The 22172-nt window shown below is 35.4% G+C and overlaps 4 protein-coding genes across 4 annotated transcripts; 1 reads left to right on the forward strand and 3 right to left on the reverse strand.

Annotated features, from left to right (window-relative positions):
* Positions 1–144: 144 nt before the first annotated feature.
* On the reverse strand, positions 145–3702 carry scocb (short coiled-coil protein b). Its single transcript, XM_051128312.1, has 4 exons — positions 3616–3702; positions 3099–3202; positions 1339–1419; positions 145–1222 (listed from the first exon to the last, which is right to left on the reverse strand). The coding sequence occupies exons 2-4, from the start codon at positions 3115–3117 to the stop codon at positions 1080–1082; spliced, it is 243 nt and encodes an 80-aa protein (XP_050984269.1). The 5' UTR covers positions 3118–3202; positions 3616–3702; the 3' UTR covers positions 145–1079.
* A 1722-nt stretch (positions 3703–5424) lies between these two features.
* On the reverse strand, positions 5425–13040 carry si:dkeyp-121d2.7 (zinc finger protein 154). Its single transcript, XM_051127050.1, has 4 exons — positions 12317–13040; positions 11928–12112; positions 10507–10603; positions 5425–7561 (listed from the first exon to the last, which is right to left on the reverse strand). Exons 1-4 carry the CDS (start codon positions 12609–12611, stop codon positions 6684–6686), a joined length of 1455 nt encoding a protein of 484 aa, XP_050983007.1. The 5' UTR covers positions 12612–13040; the 3' UTR covers positions 5425–6683.
* A 1558-nt stretch (positions 13041–14598) lies between these two features.
* mif (macrophage migration inhibitory factor) lies at positions 14599–16112 on the forward strand. The gene is made up of 3 exons (XM_051127132.1): positions 14599–14864; positions 15568–15740; positions 15876–16112. Exons 1-3 carry the CDS (start codon positions 14757–14759, stop codon positions 15940–15942), a joined length of 348 nt encoding a protein of 115 aa, XP_050983089.1. The 5' UTR covers positions 14599–14756; the 3' UTR covers positions 15943–16112.
* Positions 16113–18048: 1936 nt separating this feature from the next.
* selenoh (selenoprotein H) lies at positions 18049–19568 on the reverse strand. The gene is made up of 5 exons (XM_051127100.1): positions 19476–19568; positions 18973–19099; positions 18681–18823; positions 18435–18558; positions 18049–18347 (listed from the first exon to the last, which is right to left on the reverse strand). The coding sequence occupies exons 1-4, from the start codon at positions 19495–19497 to the stop codon at positions 18455–18457; spliced, it is 396 nt and encodes a 131-aa protein (XP_050983057.1). The 5' UTR covers positions 19498–19568; the 3' UTR covers positions 18049–18347; positions 18435–18454.
* Positions 19569–22172: the final 2604 nt, after the last annotated feature.

The raw sequence follows: 22172 nt of genomic DNA on the forward strand, positions 1-22172 counted from the left end.
AGTATTCGAAAAGCAACTGTAAGCTGCTGTGTGAACGGGATATTTCGAGACTCACACCTGTAAGTAAATGCGGTTGTCAATCTCAAAAACTGACAGTGTGAACGTAACCAATTTTAATTTTAAGAACATCAACCTAAAAATTAATTCAGCTAGAATCAGAAGCTTTAATCTTGGATTTGCTCACTCCAACATATTGGTTACTGCATATTTAAGCACTAGTTGATTTGTCCTTCCGAACACCTTTGGTAACCCTGTGAAAGAGGGAGATACATTCAGATGAAGATTCAAAATTTAAAGCAAGGGTTGAGGAGAGGAAGGCAACGCTACTCTATGAGACTCAGTTCCTCACTCCTCTGATGAGAGCAGAGATTCTGATATAATCCTCAAACTCGGGTGGAATATGTGTAGACTTGAATCCCAGATGAAGTGAGGCGACTGAACGAGAAGCAAACCACCACAGGGGCCTAAAGACTCGCTCACAGCACAGCAAATGATATTTGTTTTAATTAAAACAGGCATTTGCAATGCCACACCATATAGTTAGATTCTACACATCCAAACACAACAAATACATTAAGACAGTCAGAGGCACAGATGTGACGCATGCCAGAGAACTCCCTTCTGTTGATAGCACCAAGGAAAGGGTTGAAATTTCATTCCCTGATCAGAATGACCTGAAATGTTTTCTCTCAGCTTGAGTATAGTCAGTGCTGATACAGACAAACAGCTCAGCGGGAGAGAGCAACTGTCACGGCATCACAGCTGTACCCTTGTCTACAAAGCAAAAATTACATAAAATACATATTACGGTTTTAAACAACATTACAAATAATATTAAATAAAAAAAAAACTACAAAATAACATATAAAGTCTTAGTTTAACATCTTAATATCTTATAAAATGATTTTAGTGTAATATGTATAACAAAGTTGTTGAAGATGAAACATCAATACTGATAAAAGAAATGTAAACATTTACGATTTTAGTGGCAAAGGAATTTTAAATGCGCTGATATGGCAAGGGTTTCTCTGCATGGGGGTGTCGTCTACACAAGGGATGCTGGGAAAGAGGATGCTCTCTTACTTCCGTTTGCTCTTAGAGTCAGTAGTCTGAAACACGCTAGATGCCGACATTAGGTTCTCAATGTACTGCCCAAGAACCTGGTTCTCTGATTTTAGCTTCAAATTTTCTTCTTTAACTGCGTCCACCCGAGCTGAGAGATCTGAGAACAAGAAGAGAAAGACAGAACTTAATTCTTGTTGTGTAATATAATAAAAGGTTTAAGAAACCAACGTTAGTTAATATTATGTGACAACCCATGCAGTGCGGGTTATTTACCCTCAAGGGTGTTCTGCAACTCAAGGACCTGGTTTATAAGTCTGGTCTTCTCCTCCAACTCCACCTGATTTTCTATGTCACCTGGAAGATGAAGAAAGAATTATACACTTTGCAAACTTGGAGTCACTGAAAAAGTCCTTAACGCTTATTATTAATAAAAAAGGTAATAAATAAATTAATAAAGTCTGACAAGGCTTATGTTTAGAAGAGGCGAAAAACATTAAGCATTTATTTTGGTACTGCATTTTGGTTGTTGCCTGTTGACTGAACATAGCAAAATGAACATACTTGGCATTAAAAGATATTTTAAACATTATTTATTACAAAAAAACTGTCAAGGGTTGAAATGGTAAAAGAAAAATGTTAAAAAAGATGATTTTTTTTATTTACTTAAGTAAATAATTGATTTAGTATATATATGACAAAATATATAATTCCATATATTTTCTAAAATAAACTATAATTTACTGAATATACTACTGTTCAAGAGTTTTTTTTAAAGAAGTCTCTCATCAAAGTTGCATTTATTTGTTCAAAAATACAGAAAAAACAGTAATGTTATTAAATATTATTGCAATTTAAAGAATGGTTTACTATTTTAATATACTTTAAAACATAATTTATTCCTGTGATGCAAAGCTGAATTTTCAGCATCATTACTCCAGTGTCACATGATCCTTCAGAAATCATCCTGATATGCTGATTTATTATTAATGTTGGAAATCGTTTTTGCTGCTTAATATTTTATTGGAACCTGTGATACTTTTTTCAGGATTCTTTGATGAATAAAAAAGTAAAAAAAATGCATTTATTTAAAGAAGAAGAAGAAATCTTTTATAATAACATACACTACTGTTCAAATGTTTGGGTCAGGATTTTTTTTTTTAATGAAATTAAAAAAAAAAAAAACCCATTTCAGCAAGTATGTGTTAAATTAATAAAAAGTGATAGTAAATTCTTATATTGCTAGAAAAGATTATATTTTGAAAAAATGCTGTTCCTTTTAACTTTTTTCATCAAAGAATCCTGAAAAAAAAAATAATCACAGGTTCCAAAAAATATTTGGCAGCACAACTGTTAATAAATCAGCATACTGTTAATGTTACACTGAAAACTGGAGTAATGGATGTTGAAAATTCAGCTTTGCATAACTTTAATAAACTATACTTTACAATATATTAAAATAGAAAACCGTTATTTAAAGTGTAAAAATATTTCACAATATTACTGTTTTTTCTGTATTATTGATAAAATAAATTCAGCCTTTATGAACATAAGAAACGCCTTTAAAAACAGTAAAAATCTTACTGACCTCAAACGCAGTTTATATATAATTTTAGCAGTTTATTATATAATTTATATATGAACCTTAAATATGTACGTGTGTATTTATAGTATGTATGCATATTTGTAGACTATGTATGTGTATGAATATGTACAGCATGTATATTGTCTGTATATGTTGGGTTATTGAAATTTGTTAAACATTTATGGAGACATTCTTTACAATGTAATGCTATACATTCCAAAATATTATGCATCTAAAGCTTGATTTTGAAAGGCAAAGGAAGATGTTTCCCCCCAAATGTTATTTAGTATGTTAAATAATGTATTTTTTAATCAGTCTGTACTGTCAATTTCAACTTGATAACCTTTAAATATAACACTAATAAGAAAATCATAACAAAAACATTTAACAATCTACTGCTGTATGATGTACTCTAAAGCAAAAAACTAAAGAGTGCTGATGTGTCTCTCACCATCCATGTCAGAGTTCATGGCGAAACACTCGTCTTCTGTTTTGAAATGCAGGGCTGCGACTCAAGTGGACACACCTCGGGATGAGCGCAAGGCCTGATGGACACTGTAAAAACACAGACCGGGAGTTTGCAAAGAGGCTTTCAGCCATAATGTGTGGAGTCTTATTCATTGATGCTGCAATGCTAGGCGCTACATAATAGACTAAATAGCATGCGCATTGAAACAGTTTTACTGCACTGTGGTTGTACAGCTTATGTAACGTAAATAGTATTACGTAATTTTGTAGGTGGCCAAATATAGCAAAATAAAGCGCAAAACAGTTTCATATCTTGTCGTAAAACAGCTGCTGCTCAGTTTAGCTAACGATACCGTTAGCTGCCACACAGCTGATGAGGTAAACAAACCAATACACTGTCCATTACAGTCCTGTCTGAAGCACAGTTCATGTCGTTCGCTTAAAAGCATACACATGTGAATCCACAAAATAAAAATAGATTACGTAAATGACATCCAAACCTTTGTAATGTGATATTAAACCGGCAGAAGAGATCCCACACTACCACAGGGAAGTCAGGAGTCTGACGTCACGGATTACGTGTTAACCCTTTAGATCCCACAAAAGAGCCGTTTGTTTTGTTATACGTTTAATTTTATTCCAAAGCTAATTTTACATTCACAAATGCAAAGTTTACTTGAATTACTAAAAATATGATCTCAGTAAAAGATTCAATTTGCTATGAAATTGGTCGATTTATTTGTTTTGTATTTACTCATTTAGTTTTTCGTTTCATTTATTGTATTGTAATTTTTAAATGATTTAATTGACTGATTTAATACAAAAAGTGAACAAATCAATGTTTTTTAGGAAACGCAGCCCCAAAACTGTTGTGCGTCGGTTCAATTGATTAAATGAAATGATCGGACTCGTCGAATCGACATCAATACTTTGTTTTTATAATGTATAGGTAGTTAATTATTAGACCATTTCGCTAGATGTAAACAACACTGGTCCCGAAGCACTTCCTGCCTTTTTTTTTATTTCACATATACAAATACATCTTAAAGGTGCTAATGTCAAATGTTTCATCCAGTCAAATGTTATGTTGGATGTATTTTTTTGTGATGTTTGTGTAAAGTTTAAAAAAAAAAGAAACAGGAAGTGTATCGGGACCAGTATGTTTACATCTGACGAAATGGTCAAAATCAACTAAATATCAACAAGTATTTACAAACGTCTTTTCAGCGTTAATTTGTGAGAGCAGCACTATGTATTTTACCTCATTTATTCTCTTTACATGACTATCCACCACATTTTTCTTCTGGCGGAAGTAAGCCTATGGGTGAGACTTCCGGTTCTTTATCCGAGAATAACGAGAAGAATAACAACGTGCGGTAAACGGTTAAACTGTTTGCACTGTGTGCTCATAATTAAGATAATATGTTAATATAATACGGTAAGACACAACAATTTGCCATGTCAAGCAGCAGAACTAGCTGTTTTGTACAGCTAAAAATATCTGGAAGCAGATGAGACAGGAAGCCAGACCCATACAATTTACAAATGGCCACGCCCACTCTTACGGGAAGAAAAAGGTGGGTACAGCATATTTTTACTTGCTGGGTGCAGTTTTGTTTAGAATTCAGTCTAAATTATGATAATTACCAGAAGTGAAAGTAATTTTAAACAAACATACAAGCAATGTTGGGAAGGTTACTTTGGAAATTTAATAGGTTACAGATTACAAGTTACTATTTAAAATGTAATAAGTCATGTAACTTTTCGATTTCAACTTTAGTGAAGTAATGTAACTTATTACATTTGATTACTTTTTGATTACTTTACTAAATTTCTAATATTTTCATCTGTTAATCATTTTGAAACATTTAAACCAGGCAGAGTAAACCTTACAGTAGCACTCAACACTTATTCCTGTCAGACTTTAAAAATCCTTTATCACTTGAATTAAGGTTATAAGTAAAGAATAATATTCATCTTTATTTTGCGATAACAACTGGCTGGATGCACATCATCCCAGTTATTACACAGCTGCTTGCCACGAAAGTAAATAATTAGACATGAAACACTGATCTGAGCTGAAATATCTGAAAGCAAAGTTTCCATGAAGAAATCACTTACAGTACTAGTTTGTTAGTTATCTTATAATCCATTACAGTTTACAAAAATAATGTCAGCAGCTGCTTTTGGATGAAACAATAGAGCAAGTCCACGATACCAGAATGACAGAATTAAGAAACTGTACACATAACATTGAATTTTAATATTGCATTTTAATATTTTATTATCTAACCAAAGGCAAAGCCCAGTTGAGTCTGTTATTAGCTTTAACCAGTTGTTATCAAGGAATAACATACCTTGGAATGTCACAACTGACCAGTCAGAATGAAGCTTTCCACAGAGCCGTGTAATAATTTGAATTTAAAGCACAGCCACCACAAATTCAGACTTAACCACACTTTAACAGACTTATTTACTTTGAGATCATTCTGAGATTATATACAAATTTGAAATCATAACAAAAAAATAGTTTAATAGCTATGAGACCGGTTTTGAAATCAAATGTTTGCATAGTTGTGACAGGAAACACTGGCATCTAACAATGCCTTGGAAAAAACAATTAATCTTAAAAAATAAAGTATATGCATAAACCCGAATTGGAAATAAAAGTTACTGAATGTGTCTTATTCTGTGTCCTAAACTCCTGAACATTGATGTCTCATTTTAGAACAGTCAATGCAATTTATGAAAGAAGTCAAATAAATCTGTATGTGTTTGTGTGTGAAAAAATTCAGATGTAACCCCCCTTTGTAATCATTAAGATTTAACTGTAACTAATTACAATTACATTTATTTTGTAATTATGTAATTCCATTACATGCAACTTGTTACTCCCCAACACTGCATACAAGGTATGAAAACAAGCTATAGCAGTGTATACATTTGGAAGGGATTTATTAACATTTCCCGTATTGTTCAATACAGTATGAAATTGTTGAGCAAATAGAATACATGACAAAAAAAGAAACTCAGTTACAAGACCTTAAGCAATTCTCATCACAACAAGTATTTCATTTTTTCAGTTTTGAGTATAAAAAAGGAGTGAAAACAACACATAGGTCTTATACGAGGAAAAAGATTCTTAGGAATGCATGAATAAGCATTCTATTTGTTATTAATAAGAAACAACAAGCTTCTATAAATGTCTTTGTTCACAAAAAATATTTCACAGCCTGTTATAAGGAGCCTGACATAACAAAAATAGAGTTATCTGCATTTTTAGACTGATGGAATTGAAACGGGGTGCTTAATATGTTGCTGTATAGTCACTGTAAATAATAAGTAGACAGTTTCTAAATAACAATAAATAGGAAATTTCACTTTAAAATTGCACTAGGTTAAATGTGGTTTGAGGTTGTGGGTGCAAGTCACTGAAGAAATCACATTTTGTGGTCATTAAGGTAGAAGCATGTGATAAGATGCTAATAGAAGATATAAAAAAATTAGAAGAATTATGAAGAGATGTGGATTTCTAGGTGTAGTAAATTCTCATGAACACTGAATAACATTATGTGTTGTACGGACATTGATGCTGCTTGAACTGCTCAGTATCACTGAATGTTTGGTTGCACTGAGAGCAGTGGTGGGAGTTTCGCAGCGGTGGGAGTTTCACCATTACATCGCTAATGTGGGTGTGCTGATGCCGTTTTAGGTATTCCACTCGACTGAAACGTTTCCCACACGTCCCGCACTCATACGGTCTTTCACCCGTGTGGATGCGCTGGTGCCTCTCCAGGTTCCCGAGACGACTGAAGCTGCGGCCGCACTGCGGGCACCTGTGAGGCCGCTCACCTGTGTGAACCAGCTGATGCCGCTCGAGGGACCGCGAGTGCGTGAAGCGTTTGCCGCAGAGTTCGCAGTGGTGCGGCTGCTCTCCCGCCTGGACGCATTCGTGGCTCTTAAGACTCCAGGCATGGCCGAATGCTCTCCCACACACGGAGCACTGATAGGGCCGCTCCTCGGCTGCGGGGCACGAGTGCTTCATGAGGTCAGACGAGGAACTGAAGCCACTGCCGCACCGTGCGCAAAAATGCAGCATGTCCCCACTCTCTCCTCCTGATTCCTCTTCTTCTTCCTTGTTGGTAGGGGCTGATGGGAGTTGTAGTTCAGAAGGGTCTGCTCTGTGTGATGAGGATGACATTGCCTGCTGAGAGCTACATAAACCGTCTAGTCCGATGAACGCCACACCTTCGGATCCACACGTCTCTTGAGACGGGCTACCCAGGCCGGATTCCGCCTCCTCACGTTCGCGCTCCGCCTTGAGGGCCGTCTCAAGTCCGCTGAGCTCGTCTCCACCAGTCATTGGTTCCTCTGACAAGGCCGGCTGCTCCTCCCACACTTCAGCAGCAGAGGAATCAGCACCAGCAGAAGCAGGGCCCATTTCTCCTGCAGACAGAAATTAAACACGTTAAAGGGACAGTTCACCCAAAAATGAAAATGCTGTCATTAATTACTCACCCTCATGTCATTCCAAACCTATAAGACCTTCATTAATCTTTAGAACACAAATTAAGATATTTTTTGATGAAATCCGAGCTTTCTGACCCTGCAAAGACAGAGACGCAACTGACACGTTCAAGGCCCAGAAAAGTAGTAAGGACATTGTTAAAACAGTCCATGTGACATCAGTGGTTCAACCGTAATTTTATGAAGCTACGAGAACACTTCTTGTACACAAAGAAAAAAAAATAACGACTTTATTCAACAATTTCTTCTCCTCTGTGTTAGTCTTCATCGCACGTTCATGACACAAGAGCCGGCGTTCTGACGTAAAACCCAGATGCGCTGCGCCTTGTTTACAAGCAGATGATGACACCCACTGTACATAAAACAGTTTTCATAAACATGTCTGAAGATTTTGACAGAGAGGATGACTTGCAATGTTTTTGCCCAGCCTTACTTATTTGAACCAAAATATACAGACGATGAACTAAGAGAGACGGATGCTGCAATGCTGTCTATGCAGGGTCAGAAAGCTCTCAGATTTTATCAAAAATATGTTAAGTTGTGTTCCGAAGATGAATGAAGGTCTTATGGGTTTGGAACGACATGAGGGTGATTGATTAACAGGCCACAGCTATCAAGCTCCAAAAACCACACATGCACATTTAAAACCATAAAAGTATCAGTACAATGGCTTTGTGTGCAAAATGAAAATGTAAGATATTAAAGGGACAGTACACCCAAAAAGAAAAATTCTGTCACCTTTCTAAACCTGTTACAGTTTTCTATGCAGAACGTAGAAAATATTTTGAAGAATGTTGGTAACCAAACAGTTTCAGTTCTGACTGTTTTCATTTAAGTTAATGGGATTCAAAACTGTTTTGTTAATAACATTCTACACAATATGTTCTTTCATGTTCAACAAATTAAAACAAAGTCATACAGGGTTGGAACGACGTGACGGAGTAAATGTGAGTAAATGATAACAGAAGTTTCATTTTTGTGTGAACTAGGGCCCTATGAAATCCGTTTTATTTTTTCTCAAATTCCGTTTTTTCTATTTTAATTTTTCTGGATTCCTTTTAAAATTAAAACATGGAAGAAATGTTGTATGATTATACCCTAAAAAATAATGTTTGTTTCATTTTAGCAGTAGTAGTAGTAATAGTAGCAATATGTATCTGGCACAAGGTCTTCAAGTTAAACTGGACTTTTATTTTGATGGGTGGCTGTGTCTACCTTTACATTTCAAATGCTCATGAAGTGACTCTCAGCAGATACTGTTCATGTAATTATGTCCTCATTTAGTGACACGACGCTGACGCTGAAATAACCGCAAGCGTCACGCAGAACATGCAGGATTCACATTTAAATGGTATTTTTGCAGCGTAATATTTAGATATACTAGTCCATATTGCCGTTTGATTTAAGTGTAATGACCTATTTTTGATTAATTAATACAAACTTTGACAAAGTCCGTGACATTCCGCGTTATTCAGTAAACTCTGTTTTTATGATTGGATTCCGTGATTCTGTTCGCGTTTTCCGCATCACGGAAATCATGGGGCCCTAGTGAACTAGTCACCTTTTCTGGAACTTAACAGTCATGGACCAAATATACAGTTAATCAGGGATGTAACAATATCAAAATCTCACGATACGATAATATTGCAATATGAAGTCCACTTTATGATATGATATGATATTTATTGCGATATTAAAAAAAAAAAAAATTTGTACATTTTAAAGTTAAATTATTCTATCGAATGGACTTTGAGAGTTCAAAATTAAGAGCTTCAACCCATGTTCTTAACTAAGAAAACTTAAGTCAGATAAAAGTCAGTGAATTGACTTGTACCTGAAATTTAAAGGGGACTCAACCCTTTTTTCTTTGTGATATACTGTCTCAGTCTAACTTACATTCACACTGATGTTTTAGGAAGCCAAACAAATTAGAATATAATAATAACAACAATAACAGTAATAGCCATATATTGTAAAACAACTGCACTGTGAAATAAATGAAACTGAATATTTCATGGGTACATTATTTTTGCTTTACACTATAGTAGGGAAATTACAATACTTCTTGAAAGTGATATTTTGAATTTTGACTGCAGTAACGTTTCCCATTTAATCCGGTAGCTGTCAGCAATTCATACTGCACTTTTAAGCTTTTATTTTGACGGAAAGTGCAGTAGAGCTTTTATTTTGATGGGAAACTCCAGCATCAGTAAAAATATGGTTACAAATATCTAGTGAAATCCTGTGATCATCTGCCGCCTAACTGGTGGCCGTTGCATTCCAAAATGCGAGCTAAACTCACAGCGCATGCAATAAACAAGTTCAGTGCATTCACTGTGAACTGAGTCGTTCAGAGGCATGGAAAACACTGGATCACGAGCTGATGGCCTGAATGAACTGTGCAATTCAATTTGAAATGCGCAGTGAGACTTGATGAAGACTTGAAGCCACATTGTGCTTTCAGTTTTAGTTTGTTTGACAGATACTGTGCCAAAGCATAATGCCCCAAAACACAACTTTAAAGACCTTTTATGTTAGAATAAGAAGTTTAAATAATTTTAAAAACGACACTTTTTGCCAGGAAGACCTATCGTTTCATATCATCATGTGACCACGATAATATCGAGATCAGAATATCATGATATTAATAATATAATTACATCCCTACTGTTAATGCATGAAAAAAAATGTGTACAGATCCCTAAATTTCTCCTTGTGTGTCACTGAAAAAAAAAAACAACACACTGGTGAGTAACTAATGACAGAATTGTGTTCTTCAAGCGAACTATTCCTTTAACTGTTCATGCTCACAATCACAAAGAAATTATTAGCCGTTTTCCCAAACAAAGCACTGCAGCACTCACCGTGGGTGGGACTGGGGGAGGAAGGGTTGGTTTCAGTTTGGTTCATCTGTAGAGCCTCTTGCAACAGCCTCAGGGAGTCTGATCTGTAGCCTTCCACCTTTATCCATCATCCCACAGAAACAGAAAGAACACATACGGTGTAAAATAACCTCACTTTGCTAACAATAAAACATTGTTTTATTAAGCACTGTTTATTTATTTTAAAACAGATAATAAACATTTCAGCCAGACCTGAGGCGACAGTAATCTTATGGTCTGTATGTGATGTTATTTTAACATGTAAACTTGTTTTGGTGCAATAAAAGGGTTTTATTTTGATTGACAGGTAAGTAGGCAGCCCTTTAGTAATGTGATTATGTGTGTATCATGTGTGTATCTGACTACTTGTGATAAGCAACTAAATAATAAAATGCATTGACATTGTTTACACTGGTAGTGAACACTGTCTACTTCTGATCTGATCACCATACAGATGTCAAAATCAGATGTAAATGTAGTCTCAGAGTATTAAAGTGATAGTTCACCCAAAAAGGAAAATTCTGTCATTATTACTTACCTGACATAAGCTTTCTGGCCCTAGACAGCCTCAGGGTCCTACCACAGTCAAGGCACAGAAATGCTGTAAGGATGTAGCTTTGTAAAATTACGGTTGAACCACTGATGTCACATGGACTATTTTAAAGATGTCCTTGCTACGTTTCTGTGCCTTGACCATGGTAGTACCCTTGCTGTGTATGGAGGGTCAGAAAGCTCTCGGATTTCATCAAAAATATCTTAATTTGTGTTGAACGAAGGTCTTATGAGGACAACATGAGGGTGTGTAAACTAATGCCAGAATTTTCATTTTTGGGTGAACTAACCCTTTGAAAGTCAACGAGGACATGCATATTGTTGGAAATATAACCTCTTACAAATATACTTGACTCAAATATAAAATTCAGCTGTCATCAGTTATTCACCCTCAAGTTGTAGTTAAAGATATTTTAAAGAATGTAGGTAGCCAAAGAGTTGATCCATTGACTTCCATTGTATTTTTTTCCATACTACAGATGTCAATGGCTACCGTCACCTACGTTCTATCAAATATTGTCTTCAGTGTTAAGCGGAAGAAAGAAACTCACAACAGTTCGGAAGAACTTAAGGGTGAGTAAATGATGACAGAATTTGTATTTTTGGGTGAAGAATCACTTTAAATAACATAAATCAGTATAGAAGGAAAGACTGTGAATTACAGTAGCTGTAATTGTTGTGTGCACTTTTTGCATTTGCAATACTGACCGAAATATACTTTTAAATCAGTTTGCATTTGCAGAAAGGATTTTTTTTTTTATTCAAGTCTTTCTCCTGTCCGTAGCCCTCTGCATCTCCTCTCTCCCCTCCACTCCCTGCAGCTGTTTCCTCACATCCGATTGGCTACTCACCTCCTCTTTAATGCTGGCCACCTCCTTCCTCTCCCCAGAGAGGCATATCCTTTCCTCCTCCTCTTCCCCTCCACCACCTCCTCCAGTTGGCAGATGGACACGGAACACGTCCCTCCTCTCATCCCTCACTCCTCCAGTCCCCTCCTCCCACGCATCAGCACTCCACTCCTTCCCCTGCTTGCCTCCTGAGAGAGAAAGATGGGAGGGGGAGAGAGGAGAGAGGAGAACAGGAGGGGGAGGGAGGAATGCAAAAGAGGAGGAGAGGAAGGAGAAAGAAACCTGAGAACTGAGGAGCAGGTCGCCATTATGGTTTCCCACTCAAAGGCACGAAAAATGCACGACATAACAACAGCATCACACAATGAAGCCGAGTTGGTCAGTGCGCTTACTTTGGAGATCCGTTCTGCGCGCTTTGCGCACGGTGTCGTCCGCGCCAAGCAGACCAGCTGCGCGCCGACTGGCCGCCCAGCCCATGCCATATTTGCGTTCGTTCCTCAGTTTATTCTCAGTCAGCCTCAGTCTCAGTTTCAACGCTTCGTTCTCTTTTCTGTTCAGCGAGATTTCCACCAGGTAGTCGTTCACCGTATCCTGGAAGAGTTTGGTGATCTCGCACACTGATGCGCGGACCAAACTGTCCATGACAGCAGTCAGGTGCGCTTGAAAGGTCTTGACCGATTCCGCCATGGTTTTACTAGTTTTCAGTCACACAAATAATAAAGTAAGTTGCGTCCAACAAAACTATGTTACGCCATATATCAACACCAGTTATTCTACATGTTTTAAGCATCCGCTTTGCAACAACAACCTCAAATTTAATTGCGGATATGGAAAAAATAATACTAATCTGACATCAACTATGGCAACGGCTGTCACCCGAAGTAACCCAACTTTGTACACAGCCAATGGAATGAACCCTCTTTCTCTATTTGCTATCTTTAAGATCGCGACCACACAAAGCAAACCCTTAAAAGATGAAATTCCAGTTTAGATGACTGCACAAATGTAGTCGACGACTAAAAAACATCCGTGTTCATGTTTTATGAGTGTTTATGCGCTATCAGCGGCACAGTTTCGCCGAGTCGCGACCACCCCTCTCAACTCAAGAGGTTTTAATTCTCGCCTACAATATTATTTCCGGATGTCGCGTTGTGCGCATGCGCAGAGCTACCGTAATTACCCGAAAAAGGAGATCATTTAAAAGTTTGGCTAGTTAGCTTTAGCTACCCTGCCGGTAGTATTGTTGAATAATTGTATATGCACAATTAAATAAGTACAACCTGTTAGAAAATAAGAAAAATAAGAATAAACTCTTTAGCTTGTTGGAAGATACAGAGGCAAAAAATACATTAACCTCCATTGATGGTTACTGAAGAAAATTCTGAAGAAAACCAATGTTTTTGCAAGAAATATCAATATATAAAGAAATATAAATAAAAATTATTTTATCAATATGCAGCCTTTGTCAAATTATGTCCCAAATCTATGAAACACCTTACCAAGAGAATAAAGCCAGCTTGCTAAATATTTTTTATGATTTTTCTAAAGTATTACTAAGTTGTCTTTTATTACTGTATTAATTTTTTTATGTTCACAACCAGTCAAAAGTTTTTGAACAGTAGGAGTTTTGATGTTTTTAAAAGAATTCTCTTCTACTCACCAAGCCTGCATTTATTTGATCCAGAGTACAGTAATATTGTGAAATAATTTTACTATTTAAAACAACTACTTTATATCTGAATGTATTTTAAAATTTAATTTATTCCTGTAATCAAAACTAAATTTTCAGTCTTCATTGTCTCATGATCCTTCAGAAATCATTCTAATATGTTGATTTGCTGTTCAAAAAACATTTTTTTTTTATTATTAATATTATTATAAATATTTAAAACAATGAGTAAATTTTTTTCAGGATTCTTTAAAGAATAATAAAGATCCAAAGATCAGCATTTATCTGAAATAAAAAGCTTTTGTAACATTATACACCATACCATTTAAAACCTTGACAGAAATGATAGACATTAATACTTTTATTTAGCAAGGATGCTTTAAAATGATCATATATGATGTTAAAGACATTTATAATGTTGCAAAAGATTTCTATTTCAGATAAATGCTGTTCTTCTAAACTTTCTATTCATCAAAGAAACGTGAAAAAATTCTACTCATAAAAATAATGTTTTTGAGCAGCAAATCAGAATGATTTCTGAAGGATCATGTGAAAGGAGTAATGATGCTAAAAATTCAGCTTTGAAATCACAGGAATAAATTACAATTTAAAATATATTCAGATAGAAAACTTATTTTAAATAGCAAAAATATTTCAAAATCAGTCTTAAGTCTACAGTATTACAGCCTTGTTTTTTTTCTCTTGGTTTTTATTTACTTATTGTTTTTGTATAATATTGTTTATTGTATTAATATCGTACTTTATTGAATATTACTGTTTACTAAATAAAATAATCGTAAAAAACAACAAATAAAAATAAAGTAATAAATAAACAATAATTAGAATTTTTTTTTATTATTTTAAAATAATTATTCACATGCAATTTATGGCTGAGGTAACTGTTTTCGGGTGTGCACCAGACTTCTGCATCATGCACTTCTAGGACTGCATGCGCCAGCCGAGCAACTGCGGTATGCTAACGGGTCTGCACTGTCAAATTTTTTATTTGGGTCATATGGGTTTTACGGTAGACTAGAAGAAGTACTGGCATCGCGGTTTCTTACCTTATTCAACCCGGGCTCACATCTGGACACATTCCCTTAGGTGTTTGATCCTTCCACCGTGCACTATTTTACAGTAAGAGCTCTCTCTCCGTTGCAATCATGCCGATGTTCGTGGTGAACACAAACGTTGCAAAGGACGCGGTTCCTGCTGAGCTGCTGTCGGAGGCCACGCAGGAGCTCGCCAAAGCGATGGGAAAACCCGCACAGGTGCATTTTTCTTATTTCCTATAAATCGTATAACTTTTTATATTAGCCTGCATAGAATGATGAACTGTAACTCTGGGTAAATCTCGAGACAATGAAACATATTAGAGACTTACTCAGCAGTTATCCTTTTAGCTGTAACGTTAGCTAAAGACATGCTGCATTTTTAATTGTCTTAACCTTAAAGAGCTCTAGGCAGAATATATGCATTATCATTATTATTATTTGTCTCGATTTAAACTTAAGTAGTGGTGGGAAGTCAGACACATTTCCGTGAGTCATGCTTTCGAACACATCTTTTCAAAGAACCAGTTCGAAAAACGATTCAGTGATGCTTTAACGTCATGACGCAATTACGTGACCGCGTTATCCCACATTACACACCTTCAATTTAAAACATTACAAAAAAATCCACATGCAAGCACATTTTGCTGTTACTAAGTATTAAAGTATTACATTTTTGTGTATTTCAGTTTAGTGTTTTCAAGCCATGTATGAAGTCATAAAAACATAAAAAGTCATTTGGAAGCTAATAATAAACTAAATTTGTATTTGCATTATATCATACTCAAATAGTTTTATTGTAAAAATTGAGTCAGAACGACTCAGTCAGATTAAATCTTCTTAAAGAAAAGAAATCCTGTTTAAAGGAACTGCATTATTAACTATTTACCCTTGTGTGTCTCTGTTTGCATTCCTGTTACAGTACATCGCCATACACATCATCCCGGATCAGATGATGATGTTCGGAGGCAAAGGAGATCCGTGCGCGCTCTGCTCTCTCACCAGCATCGGAAAGATTGGGGGCGCGCAAAATAAGCAATACTCCAAACTTCTTATGGGCATGCTCAACAAACACCTTGGCATTTCACCTGACAGGTAAATCCATACATTGCAGCTGGCCGTCTTTTGCATTTGGAAATATTTTCCACAAATTCAGTTTCAACTTAATTAATTTCAGTTGCTAATATTCATGCACTCTTCATGTTATGGGTCATTTTGTATGTTTTTCAGGATCTATATAAACTTTGTTGATATGGATGCAGCCAATGTGGCTTGGAACAGCACCACCTTTGGATAAAGCGTATGGATTTACAGCCTGATATAAAGCGGCGGTTTCTATTCCAGCTCTGCTCTGAGAAAAGCTGTTGGGAGCATAATGCTATCAGTCGATTAGGTCTTAACACACAGCACTTACTGCTTACAGCAGACAATGTTTTGCTTTGACAATAAAGCTTTCTTTAAACTGTACTGAGGTGTTGTGTTTTTGTTGTACATGCCTCTTTAAAGCACAAATGTTTAGGAAATCGTAATTTTGACAAAATATTGAATTGGTTTTGGTCTGTAAAATTAAATATTAGATATTAACACATAAATATCTAAAAAGAAAACAAGTGGTCCAGCATTAGACTCAACCTACTGAGGTGAATTTGCAGAATTTTTAAATCTTGTTTTAGCCATATCTCAGTATTCGAGTCTAAATTTGTCTGTTAAGTCATAACAAGGTGCAATACTGAACTGTTTCTGTACTTCGATTTCATAACTAGCCTAGCAAAACCATCTGTTTGAGAATCAGCACAGAGAGGAAATGCATGCTTCGAAAGAATGATTACAAAAGGCATAGTGGCACATTTTTTTTTATATATATATATATCTACAGTTAAGGTCAAAAGTTTACATACAACTTGCAAAATCTGCAAAATGTTAATTATTTTACGAAAGTAAGAGGGATCATACAAAATGCATGTTTTTTTATTTAGTACTGACCTGAATATGATATTTTACATAAAAGACATTTTCATATAGTCCGCAAGAAAATAATAGTTAAATTTATAAAAATGACCCTGTTTAAAAGTTTACATACACTTGATTCTTAATACTGTGTTGTTACCTGAATGATCCACAGCTGTGTTTTTTTGTTTAGTGTTCATGAGTCCCTTGTTTGTCCTGAACAGTTAAACTGCCCGCTGTTCTTCAGAAAAATCCGTCAGGTCCCACAAATTCTTTGGTTTTTAGCATGTTTGTGTATCTGAACCCTTTCCAAAAATGACTGAATCTTTTCACACTGAGGACAACTGAGGGACTCATATACAACTATTGCCAAAGGTTCAAACCCTCTGATGCTTCAGAAGGAAACACAATGAATTAAGAGTATTAAGGGTGTAAACTTTTGAACAGAATGAAGATGCGTAAATTTTTTCTTATTTTACCTAAATATCTTTTTTTTTTTCATTTAGTACTGCCCTTCAGAAGCTACAGAAGATCCTTACATGTTTCCCAGAAGACAAAATAAGTTAAAGTTCTTAATGCATTATGTTTTCTTCTTAAGCATTAGTGAGCATTTGAACCTTCTGTAATTTTTGCATTTGAGATCCTCAGTGTGAAAAGACGTATCTGAAAATCATACAGAACAACTATCACTAAACAAAAAAACGTGGATCATTCAGGTAACACAGTATTAAGAATCAAGTGTATGTAAAAGGAGCACATAATCCTTTATTTGGAGAAAATAAAATTTTAATACAGTTATGCAATTTGTTTGTTTTTTAGTAACACATGGGATGGGATGTTTTGTCAAAAATAAAGTATACTGAATTATTAACTAAGATGTTATGATAATGTTTGGTTCAACATATTCAAATTAATTATATTCAAATTATTTTTAAAAAACTTTCTGAAATCAGTATGATCAACCTTTTGCCTTTTACAAAGAAAAATTGGATTCAGAGTACAACAGATCTTATAAATCACACTTTAAATAGTTAAAATTGTAATTGTTATTGATTTACCTCTGAAAACATTTTAATGAAAAAGTCTTAATAAGTCAATATAACCCTTCTTATTAAACAGTATATCACTGTGTTTCATTAGTGAGAAATTTGGGGAGCGGACAAATATTTCAAATTTTTCTGAAAATATGAGAATTAACTGCACAATTACTAGAAATGTGTACCTTGAAAGTTATACAATTTGTATACATACAAAATTTGTGGAATAATTTTTTTAAGACATTTCCAACTCTGACTTTGAACCAATTCTGTCAAATGGCCTGCCTATCTATCTATCTATCTATCAGCAGTGAGTCCACACATCTCTGATGTGATGAGGGTTTAAAATATTTTAACCACAACATGAGACTATACTCTAGACTAATGGTGACCAAGAATTATCATAATAATAATGCAGATTAAAGGTAGATCAGTAGCTTTATTTGTATCATTCAAATAGTTAAAAAAAAAAAAAAAAAGTGATTGACAAAACATTACCACTGAGTACAGGTAATAGCAATCTAAAACTTGTCATGTCAAAACAGAACATAAACAAGGTTTGAGAATCAATCTTTGAGAGTTTAACAGAAGAAACAAGGCAAGGTCAATTATCAGGTCCGGAACAACAGAGCCGATCATCAGAAAACAGACGGGGAGATTTTCCCATTAGTCCATTTACATCATTATGCATCCAGTGTCCAGGAACAAAGATGACTGACTAGGGGGAGAAAATAAATGAGGAAAATTCATTTTATTGGCATTTACAAAGCCATAATTCGGTAAAAGAGAAGAGCAGCAAACTCACCCGTCTCCTTATAACTTCTACTAGCTCTTCAACGCTTCCTTGAGAGCAGAAACCACTTCAGCAGGATCAGGAAACTTCAGTTTGCGTGGAGGACCCTTCTTAATGCCAGTCCACAAAACAACCTCTACTCAGAAGAAAGAAATACAGAGGCAGCATGTGTAAACAATTCTTTGGACAGCCATTAAATGCAATCTTGTTACTCAGTGCAGGCGTCTGAAATTGTCTGGGCTTCCATGGCAGTCTAACCTTTGTCTCCCTCCATCAGCGTGACCTCAAAGCTGTTCCGCCGAGGTTTCTGAGGATTGAGCACCACACAAATTTCAGGGTGCGAAGCTGCAAGTGCCTCACGCACACCTTCAGCATTCCGCCCGTAGACCCGTCAGCTTTTGCTGCAAAACAGTCAGAACATGAACATAACTCAAATATAATAGTCTCACATGCATTTAAATTAACTTTTTGTACGTTTTAATATTGTTATCAAATTAAAATAGCAAAAAAGCATCTATAAATCACATTTTCAACAGCCATGTGTCCTCACCAATGCTCAATGACAACTCTTTGTCCTGTTTCTTCATCTTTCTTGTCAACTCCATCAAGCTTTTCTTTCTTCTCCTCCACTGCAGCTGTTTGTGCATCAGCGTCAGTTTTACGCTTCCGTCCACGACCTGCATATTAAAGTGTATCAGAGTTTTAGTTTTGCATATATACAGAGGGGAGAGGGGGCACCCATATCAGGCCCCAGTAGTATCACTTAAGCGTACCCTGTATTTGTAGTTCGGGGTTTTATTTATTTGGTGGTTGTTGTTGCATTTGAGGAATTTTGTAAAAGATACAGCTTAAAGTGAAATGCAAAATCACTGAGATTGTAAGGCGTGGCGTTACACAAGCAGTTTAACTCCCACTGAAAACAACATAACGTGACAAATACGAAAACTCATAATGCAACATATATATAAAAGGCTACTAAGGATATTGCATAACTGGTTAACTCATTACGTTATCAACTAATACAACATATAAGTATCAAAACGTGTTACGCACCTGATTTGGCTCGAGTCGCCATTGCTACAATACATAAGACGTGCAGAGAGTTTGGCGGGTTATGTTAAAAAAAAGTAAGGGAGAGGGACAGTGCCACCTTTTGGTGTGGAAAGTTTCTTGTCTATTATATGAAGCGTTATCTTTGCAGAATCTCACAAAAGCTATTTTTGAAGTTGGCGTGTAAAATATCGAAAACATTTATACCGGATATCATGGATTATATTTATTTAAATATGATAGATAATGAGAAGAGTTACACCAACTAGACATAGCCTATAACAAAACTGGAAGAAAACAAATGAAACTTATTTCTAATGCATAAGAATATTTATTATAATATGAATAAAACAGAAAACTGAAAATTATAAAACTAGCAATGGCTTTCCTGTATATTTTTCTTTTATATATTATCTCTATTTAGAATACATACTGTACAGAAAAAAAGAAATGAAAACAAGAAAGAAAATGTGTTTCAACTTTTAATTTGTGGTAACAATACAGTACACAGTATACAAGTACAATACAATTCTAAATGCTTGATGCCGCACAGCATAGGACAGCAGAGGGGTCGGGAAATGACGCAGCCCAGATTCGAACCCGAATCCCGGTCAGCCGACAGCTCTGATATGATTAGGCCATCATTCCTGTAATAAAGCACAAAAGACAGCACAATTAATAAATGTATATTTTAATTGGAAGACTAAAATTATACATACCTGATCATTTTTTACTTCAGTCCCCGTCAGACAACAGCTCTGATATTATTAGGCCATCAGTCCTGTAATAAAGCACAAACAGAAACTACAATTAATAAAAGTATATTTTAATTGGAAGACTAAAATTATACATACCTGATCATTTTTTAATTCAGTCCTCAACCATCAGCTCTGATTTGATTAGGCCATCACTCCTGCAATAAAACACAAACAGAAACTACAAATAATAAGTGTATATTTTAAAATTATACTTACCTGATCATTTTTGACTTCTGTCCTCATCAGCTGACAGCTCTGATATGATTATTTCATCAGTCCTTTAATAAAACACAAAGAGACAACACAATTAATAAATGTATGTTTTATTTGGAATGCTAAAATTATACTTACCTGATCAACTCACCTCACCTGTTTACCTTTTGTTTGTTTTTTTTTTTTTTGTTTTTTTTGGTGGCCTTGTTTTTTGGCCTTGGTTTTGGATAGGACAGTAGAGACAGACAGGAAAATGGGGGAAAGAGGGGGAATGGGGTCGGGAAGTGACTCAGGCCGGATTCGAACCTGAGTCCCCGTCAGCCAAAAGCTCTGATATGATTAAGCCATCAGTCCTGTAATAAAGCACAAACACAAACTACAAATAATAAGTGTATATTTTAAAATTATACTTACCTGATCATTTTTGACTTCTGTCCTCATCAGCTGACAGCTCTGATATGATTATTTCATCAGTCCTTTAATAAAACACAAAGAGACAACACAATTAATAAATGTATGTTTTATTTGGAATGCTAAAATTATACTTACCTGATCAACTCACCTCACCTGTTTACCTTTTTTTTTTTTTTTTTTTTTTTTTTTTTTTTTTTTTTTTTTTTGGTGGCCTTGTTTTTTGGCCTTGGTTTTGGATAGGACAGTAGAGACAGACAGGAAAATGGGGGAAAGAGGGGGAATGGGGTCGGGAAGTGACTCAGGCCGGATTCGAACCTGAGTCCCCGTCAGCCAAAAGCTCTGATATGATTAAGTCATCACTCCTGTAATAAAGCACAAACACAAACTACACATAATAAGAGTATGTTTTAAAATTATACTTACCTGATCATTTTTGAACTTAATCCCCATCAGACAACAGCTCTGATATGATTAAGCCATCACTCCTGTAATAAAGCACAAACAGAAACTACAATTAATAAATGTATATTTTAATTAGAAGGCTAAAATGATACTTACCTGATCATTTTTAACTCAGTCCCCATCAGACAACAGCTCTGATATGATTAGGCCATCATTCCTGTAATAAAGCATAAACAGAAACTACAAATAATAAATGCATATTTTAAAATTATACTTACCTGATAATTTTTTAACTCAGTCCCCATCAGACAACAGCTCTGATATGATTAGGCCATCAGTCCTGTAATAAAGCACAAACAGAAACTACAAATAATAAATGTATATTTTAATTGGAAGGCTAAAATTATACCTACCTGATCATTTTTTAACTCTGTCCCCGTCAGTCCCCAGCTCTGATATGATTAGGCCATCACTCCTGTAATAAAGCACAAACAGAAACTACAAATAATAAGTGTATATTTTAAAATTATACTTACCTCATCATTTTTGACTTCTGTCCTCATCAGCTGACAGCTCTGATATGATTATTTCATCAGTCCTTTAATAAAACACAAAGAGACAACACAATTAATAAATGTATGTTTTATTTGGAATGCTAAAATTATACTTACCTGATCAACTCACCTCACCTGTTTACCTTTTTTTATTTTTTTTTTTTTTTTTTGGTGGCCTTGTTTTTTGGCCTTGGTTTTGGATAGGACAGTAGAGACAGACAGGAAAATGGGGGAAAGAGGGGGAATGGGGTCAGGAAGTGACTCAGGCCGGATTCGAACCTGAGTCCCCGTCAGCCAAAAGCTCTGATATGACTAGGCCATCAGTCCTGTAATAAAGCACAAGCAGAAACTACAAATAA

The sequence above is a fragment of the Labeo rohita genome, chromosome 14 (assembly GCF_022985175.1).
Source record: "Labeo rohita strain BAU-BD-2019 chromosome 14, IGBB_LRoh.1.0, whole genome shotgun sequence".
NCBI classification, from domain to species: Eukaryota; Metazoa; Chordata; class Actinopteri; order Cypriniformes; family Cyprinidae; genus Labeo; species Labeo rohita.

Bases quoted from the DNA above. Each gene is read 5' to 3' on its own strand.
- scocb (XM_051128312.1), bottom strand. The intron at 1,223-1,338 runs GTAAATAACCCG...TCTTGTTCTCAG, and splicing joins GTTGCAGAACACCCTTGAGG to ATCTCTCAGCTCGGGTGGAC.
- si:dkeyp-121d2.7 (XM_051127050.1), bottom strand. From the start codon at position 12,611: ATGGCGGAATCGGTCAAGACCTTTCAAGCGCACCTGACTGCTGTCATG. The intron at 12,113-12,316 runs GTAAGCGCACTG...TTTCTCTCTCAG, and splicing joins GCGCAGAACGGATCTCCAAA to GAGGCAAGCAGGGGAAGGAG. The intron at 7,562-10,506 runs GTGAGTGCTGCA...TTCTGTCTGCAG, and splicing joins CTCCCCCAGTCCCACCCACG to GAGAAATGGGCCCTGCTTCT.
- mif (XM_051127132.1), top strand. From the start codon at position 14,757: ATGCCGATGTTCGTGGTGAACACAAACGTTGCAAAGGACGCGGTTCCT. The intron at 14,865-15,567 runs GTGCATTTTTCT...TTCCTGTTACAG, and splicing joins CGATGGGAAAACCCGCACAG to TACATCGCCATACACATCAT. The intron at 15,741-15,875 runs GTAAATCCATAC...TATGTTTTTCAG, and splicing joins CTTGGCATTTCACCTGACAG to GATCTATATAAACTTTGTTG.